At 49.9% G+C, this 7,601-nt stretch overlaps 2 protein-coding genes across 2 annotated transcripts; both read right to left on the bottom strand.

The window, feature by feature from the left end:
• Positions 1–228: 228 nt before the first annotated feature.
• Positions 229–1,458, bottom strand: J3458_020876 (uncharacterized protein; the record flags this gene model as incomplete). The annotated part of the gene is made up of 1 exon (XM_007814802.2): positions 229–1,458. One exon carries the CDS (start codon positions 1,456–1,458, stop codon positions 229–231), a length of 1,230 nt encoding a protein of 409 aa, XP_007812993.2.
• Positions 1,459–1,705: 247 nt separating this feature from the next.
• J3458_020875 (uncharacterized protein) lies at positions 1,706–3,476 on the bottom strand (the record flags this gene model as incomplete). Its single annotated transcript, XM_066122288.1, has 3 exons — positions 1,706–2,408; positions 2,471–2,945; positions 3,017–3,476. 3 exons carry the CDS (start codon positions 3,474–3,476, stop codon positions 1,706–1,708), a joined length of 1,638 nt encoding a protein of 545 aa, XP_065972917.1.
• Positions 3,477–7,601: the final 4,125 nt, after the last annotated feature.

Below are 7,601 nucleotides of genomic sequence, written 5' to 3'. Positions count from 1 at the left end.
AGCAGAGTGTATCACAATATGAAATTTACAAGGCGGTGCGATGCGGTATAACGCCTCAGACCCATCCAATCACTAATGTCTGCCAGCTGGATACAGGCGAGTCGCAGAACGGCTGAGCACGTAATTAAGAGATCCCTCGCAAGCATTCAGAAAGTGACGAGTCACTTTAAAATAATACATCATGTTCACCACTGTCTAGTACAAGTAATATCAAGACTTATCCTCGTTTCAAAACTTCACCGTCTCAAGACGGGTTGTCCACTTCGGAATGCTATCAAGCCGATTTTTCAACTCCGCGACTGTCGAGCCCCGACCAAACTGGCAGATAGCCCTCTCAAACGACGTCGAAAATTCGCCTTGCGACGGGTCGCAAAGAATCCGCAGCTCCTTCCCAGCCAAAGAAGCTGCTATCCACAAGCTGCACATCTTCACACCCGGATCACCATTGAATACTCCACAGCCCCATATACCGCTCCATACCGTCGCACCCTCACCTGACTCCCATGCAGAAAAGGCCGTGTACGCTTTAAGATTCTCCCGCTTGGGGTTCTTCGGCTTCAGATCAGGGAGTAATCCGTCGTTTTCATCAATATCATCCATCTCCGGGACGTCCTTGAAGAGCATTCGTCCTCCCTTGGGAGATGGTTCGAGAATGGACCATGAGATCGCGCGACGTTGCCCAACAATGCGAAGGATTGGTCTAGCACCGGTAATGACCAGGACTTGGGCGGGGCCCAGAGTCGGGGTGACTAGAATAGCTGGACATGCTTCTGGACAGTTGCCAACGTAGATCTCTTCCTGGGTGGCGGATTGTCCGAAGCCAATGTCCTTGTTGGCGGATACGACGACAGCTCCGTTGGATCCTTGACAAGCAAACTCTTGCTGCAGAGTACTATAATTTGGTACGTTGACAACAGCTGCTTGACGGAGTGGAATCTCGTTCCATGGTTTCGTCGTGGGGATATTATCGCTGCCGAGAGCATGGAGCGAGTACTCGATCTGCTGAGAGTCCGAGATGGCGTCAAGAGTATGCAGCCTTTCAAAATAGACGAATAGCGCTGTGATATACATTTTCACGGCTTTTGGATGTCGCTGCGATGAGCTGTACCAAACAATGAAGCCATAAAAGCCATCACGCCACGACGGCGCGGATAACGTGCAGAGAAACGTTCCGGATAAACGCAAGCAATCACCGGGGTTAAGAGATTTAATGTTTCCGCGCGGGAAGTGTTTGGGTAGTTCCAATACAGTCTGCACGATATTCAGCCATATTGTATCCAGCACTTCAAGAATACCCGACGGAGAATTTCGCTTTTCGGTCAAGATATTTTGTAAGAGAAGCCAAAACGGCACCAGGCCATCTTCGCCCTCGGCGTCATCATCCAGGATGCTAAAGCGGTCGAGACAACGCACTTGTTGCGAGCTTGGTAATATGCAGTCTAATATTATCTGCCCCATGTTAATGCCCCAGATGTCTTGGACATTCTCTGATTTTTGCTTTATCCAACAGCAAAATATTCGACATTGAGATGTCGCTGGCCAAGTCCTGCTGGTGCGATGAGTCAGCCGGCGGCCGCCTGAAAGCAAGGCGGGGCTGACTGACCTCGGCCTAGAATAAGACGATGATGTATGTTTCGCCCATAAGGATGCCATGACTTTCATAGAATCTCAACCCCGTTTTTGCCAACATCACATTGCAGTGCTTTCATACCATAAGGAAGTTCATCTGCGGGTCCTTTAACGTCTGAACCCAGCTCTTGGTCCCTTGACCCTTTTTGTCCAGGTCCCAAATGACTTGCAACGTCTCCATGGCGGTGTATATAAAACCCCAGGGGCAAGATCTGACAAGTCGTTGCAATCTGTCCATGACCCATTCCCTCCTATCGTGATCGCCAGCTTCAGCTCCTGCAATAAAAGTCGGCCAAGTCGTAGCCTTGAAGTTTGGATCGTTGTCAGGAATGCTGGACAGATGCTTAAATATGTCACGACTCAGAGCCTCGGCCACGTCATCGTGATCCTTAATTTTGCTCATAGATGGAATCGCCTGCAAAATATATAGACATGCTGCAAGGCGGTGAGCTGACCCTGCGTGGATTCTGCTTTGAATCAGTGCATCCTGTAGATAAGACATATTTCGAACATCGTTGGCCCACCCATCGATGTCAAAGGCTTGAGCTTGCTGAATGAGGGCTAGACCTGCTGCCCTGACGTCTTCTTCGGAAGCGATGTCGGGAGACACGTTGGATAATTGGGAAGCCGAATGTAGAATGGTGAGAATTTCAGGAGGACAGCAGAGGTAGCTGTTGGCTGCTGCTTTTTGAAGTATGTAAGGAATTTGAGATGGCTGGAAGTAGGATTGGGTGTCGAACGAGGCCGCAGGCATGAATGCAGAGGCCAGGATGAAGTAGCTTTTAAATCGTCAATCGGACAAATCGAAGCGGCAGCGGCGTATTTTATTTTGCCAACTTACATGAAGCAATCGGACAGTATGTAGTCTCGTAACGCAGTATCCGCCACAGTATCAGGTTGTAACAAGGACATAATTCTCCCAGCCCCCTCAAGGTGAGCTTTCCAGCCGTGTTTCCCCGACTCAATCAACTCGACGTTGATGAAGAAAAGAGCGGCAGCAAGCACAACATCGCCTCTAGTTGTGTTGATGTTTTCCACCGCACCGCGCATCAAGGTTAAAGCCTTGGATTTAGCGACTAGCGCATCCTGTAGTGCACGACGCGATACTTGTTCAATGCCCGCAGTAATCCTGTCGTCTACCTCCTTCAGGTGATACGCCAGCGGAGCACGAACCAAATTCGACATGTGTGCCGCTGACGCAGCGACTAAAATGTGCTGCAAGAGTGGGTGAGCCCTAGTCAATGGAAGCAATCCACGGAACGGGTTGCGTTCCGGAATGTCTTGAGATACAAGATCTTTACAGACTCGATTCGTAACTTTCCCGGGTGGAACGAATTAGCCAACCCGACCATCATCCGTCAAGATATGTAGACATGTTCAAACTCACAATACGACAGGTAATACCGATGAGCATACTCCATATCCTGATACAGAGGATCTGCCAGAGCCCATGGACTGGTAACAACAGTCTCTGGCGATGGTGATCTTAAAACCAGTTGCACATCACCCTCGTATTCTGCCATGGACATCTCCACTGAAGTCCCTGCATCGCTACACAAAGCAGGAGGCGAGTTGCTCGACGTGAAGAAATCATCAGCCTTCGTTCCGGCCACTCTTGTTGCTCGAGCCGCAGTCTTTACAGCTGCGTCTACAGGAGCACTCGACGTCCTCCCAGCAAGCTTGCCGCGGCTTGCGACAGCGCCCGTCCAGCGGAACAGTTTCCCATATCCAAGACATTCCTTTCCAGCGGCAGTACATTTGTTGCAGTGCGGGTATGAACGGTCACACCGGAGCCGTTGTCGCCGACAGTTGTGACAGGGCTTATTCGGCGGGTTGGTCGGGTCCATGGCTGCGATTAGCCCTGGCGGTTTTGCTGTTTCTGGTAATCCCAAGTCGGCTGAGCCTGTCGGCCCATTTGTGCAGCATGCATAGCGATTCGAAGGCTGGGAAGCCTTCTCTTTGCGTTTCGGGTTTCACGGCTGATCTGGCAGGGCGTTTTTCACGACCGACTCTGAGGTATTGACGGAAGAATTGGCGCTAGACTGAAACAGGCAGCCAAGGCGCACTTTTCTTTTTCCAACGTTTCTGGTTGGCGGGCACCTACCGCTAGCATCATGGTCGGATGAATATCAGCTTCGACTTCTTATGGGAACAGGTTGATTTCTCCTGCCATGTCAAGCATAAAGACGGCGGTGAGTTTCCTCTTTTTATTTCCCTTTTTTTTATCTCAGCTATAATGCTAGTGGATTGGAATGTTTATTTAAGCCCAAGCGCCCCTGCCCCTTGTGAAAACAACATTCAGCTTTTGATAACCAATCTGATGACGACTAGAAAGCAAGCATACTAGGAGAATTAAGGACGCCTTGCTACAACAAGTCAACTCCTTTACAAAAAAGTCCTGTCCCGTTGTTTATCTCTCAGCTTTCAAGGATATTCAATATCGAGGTCGTCGATTATTACACCAGTCCTGAGAGCCTGGCTGGTTAACTTACAAACCTAGTAAAACATGTCTATCATTCGACAAGAGCTCCCAAAGTATTAATTCCCTACTGCCTTTCTACATTTTAAGCTTGCAAATGGGTCGCCATAGCTTCAGCTCATCCCATTGACATGTTAACAATATACAGGACGTCTAACAGTAAGAATGCTCAGAAACCACCGGTCTTGCCCAGGATGATGGTGACCATAAACACATCATATCAATCAGACCCAACGCACTATCCCGTACCAAAGACTTCACGGCCAAGTGTTTGATATGACACTTGTCAGCGTTATTTGATTCTTCGAATCTGATCTGATGGAGCCTGTATCCCACCAGTCGCACACGGGCGACGGGGGTCTGTAGTTGCCGGAACTCTATTTAACGGCATTTGAGGGCTGTTCGAGGCAATATTGAGGGGATCCTCACCTTATGCGGTCAACCTATCGCGCACTTAAGCAAGGCACCATTCCGTTTGGCAAGATCCGGGGCGGATGCGCCTTGCGGCTTTGCGGCCTTGCGGAGTAAATCTTCCGATTCTCCATCCATAATGCGACAGTGTCTAAACTCTGACTCGAAGCTTGAAAAGCGAATTCTTTTCAAAACATCTGCCCATTCCCCGAAAGTTGGTGTTACTAAGAGCGGCGGTAGCACTTTTAAAGCATTCAGTGGCCACATTCGTTCTGAGACAACAGTCTCAGAGTTTCCAAACTTCGCCCGGCCCAAACTCCGAGTCATTTGCAAATGACGAGCACCAACAGCATCATGGAAGATCGCCTTGAGAATCCTCCTGCAGGAAATGCTCTAAAGGGCATCACCCAGACGCTGTCAAAAGGGGGGGTGTCTCAACCAAGCTTTTTTGTTGCATATTTAAGCTCAAGTTGGTTTAGCTCAAGAAGTCAGCTTCCCCCACAACTTTGATATATCTGTGCGTCTTCGAAGCGCTGCTGCAAGCGCACAAGCACTTCTGCTTCACCAATCGCCTTCTGCCTCGAAACACGTATGGCCTTGCCATGTCAAGCCGGTACTAGCCAGCGGGACCGGGATGACATGCACGACGCCACAGTTGCCCGCGCTTTAGTATTCCAACACAAGCTTGACTGATAGGGCATGTGGCGCGGCATACATAGTTATCTTGCAGCAACTCGAAGGGGAAATTTTCCCGGGCGGCTGCCATGTGATATTTCAGGCCTGCGCCCAAAAGTGATTTTCAGGACCCCGGCTGCGTCTGCTTCTGCGTCTGCTGCAGGGCTCTTAATACGGTCAATCCCGCGGTGCTGTGGATGCCGAATCCTGGTCTGGACCGGCAGCACTCTGACGGGCGCTTCGTTCCGTAGCGAATCATTCATGGTTCATGCTGCACAAGCAGATTTTCTGGAGTGGAGTGAACGTGGCCAGTGGGGGAGCAAAAAGCAACGTCGTAAGGTGGGTGTCCTGTTGCCTTGAGATGCGGTCCATGCCGATCAAGTTCCACCAGGGTTCGTAGGCCTTGCGTATTGGGTGTTGGTTAATTTCCAGAGCAGCTTTAAGAGAACGTGTTTTTTTTTTTTGTGGAGAGCGTAGTCTTGAAGCCTCGCAAGTCATTGTAGGGACTTGCTTGGAAAATTCCATGCAGCCGGGAATCCGTGACGAAGCTGACGACCCAACTTTCCAAGTATCGAGTTCAAGCGCGCCAGTTCGACCAGTGCACAAATAGCAGGCCGCCAGGTCCGACCTGCGTTTTTCTTTATTGGTTTGTCAGGGAAGATCGACCCAACCGATGCAAGTCTCATGGTAGTGGCATCTTCACACAGGACGCGCCTGTTCTTATTTGCCAGGCCCTACCCCCTTGCTGTGGTTATTTTACAGGCTGCTGACCAGATTCCTGGGAATCGCCTCAACAGAACCAGGAAAATCGCGTAGTAACAATCAGTGGTCGCTTTGTACAGAGAAAACGACCGTGTGTGTGGGTAGCGATGTATTTAATCCAGGAAGCAAGCAGACGTGAGAAATGAAACTTGCTCGAGGAGGTTCATTTGCTATGGTGACATTCGTACCATTGTGGGCATCTCGATCTCACCGAGGTCCAACTACCTAGGTACTTTTGAAGATTCCACAAGGTACTGCTTGAAGAGAGGTCAAGTTGAGATTACCAATATCGAGCGGTTGTGTGTCATTTACTTCTGGAATATTGGACCATGTAGTGCATGGCATGGCTAGACATGCTTCTGCAATATGAAACAGGTCAGAGCAAAATTTTTTCGCATATTCCACGGCGTGAATCTTGCTTTAAATCCCATGGCACATCCATCTTGGCGTTTTGTTTTGGAAAGTATCTACAGTTAGTTGTAGTTAAGCTCGACGCACTTTGATTAGAGGTAGGGGAGTAATTGGCGCATGCACCTGTCATTGACTGCTAAAGGGATCGTGAAGAGGTGTTCGACATCGAACCATGCCTTCGAGATCGAGATGGGGTGCCAACATCAACCCGGCAGCATGTCTCCTGTTGAGTGACAGCAGTGCATGCTATGCTGTTTGAATAGCGATACCGTGTGTAAATGAGGACCAGTTAGCCCACCAGAAAGCATTATACTGGGCGCGGCTGGAATGACGATAAGGAATTCAGAAACTGACATGGAAGCTGCCCTCTCCGGTGTCAGTCCTGGAGTGTGATCCTAGTCTGATGCTTGTCAGCGGCGGCAGAACTGAAGCATGCCATTATCTACAATCCCAAGTTACGGAGGAGTTGGGTTGGCGTCTGGTGTGCTTTTAGGAGACATGATACATAAATGTCACCCGGAAGAGTTTATCGCATCAGCCTGTTGCCGAACCGAGCTGCCGGTTGAAGATCCCAGGATATGCGCTTGTCGGGCTGTGGAGATATAAATTTTTCACAGCGGGTCGGCAAAGGGGATGCAGTATTTCACATATCGATGCTGATGCGGCAACTTTTTTTCCCCTTACAGAATTTTTGGCAGAATATCTCGCAGTCGCCTGTGTTTGAGGGCTTGGGACAAGGGACGGGTTGCGGTGTGTAAACTGACGATGATGCTGCACCATGGTCCGCGGGGCGCCAACAACTGTCGGACATGGATCGCCACAGATCACTGCAGGGTCGATCGCGAGGTCACATTCTGCCGCCTGATTGGGATGTTGTATTGTTTGTGGCAGTTGCAGCGCCCAAAAGTCCCGTTCACTAAACCGGTCAGTTTCACGACCGTATTACACTGCGAATGGCTGCAAAATGACAAGATGGGTGGGAGAGTACCAAACTTCGATAACCGACACCCATTCGGCGAACCACAACTTGCTACCTGGGAAGAGGCGACAGTATCTTACAGGTCAAACCACTGGTCGAGGAACAACGCTGTGCACACATCAAATACAACGCAATTTAACAGCTCTGGGATCTTCGGCGCAGTTCCCTGGCATCGACTCTCCGGCGACGTAAATTGCTCATGGATGCCATCCAGATTGAGCAGACGCTATCGGCCCCTGCGATTGCACGTAATAT

The sequence above is a fragment of the Metarhizium acridum genome, assembly GCF_019434415.1.
Source record: "Metarhizium acridum strain ARSEF 324 chromosome Unknown scaffold_574, whole genome shotgun sequence".
Lineage (NCBI taxonomy): Eukaryota > Fungi > Ascomycota > Sordariomycetes > Hypocreales > Clavicipitaceae > Metarhizium > Metarhizium acridum.
This window is presented reverse-complemented; position numbering and strand designations above follow the sequence as displayed.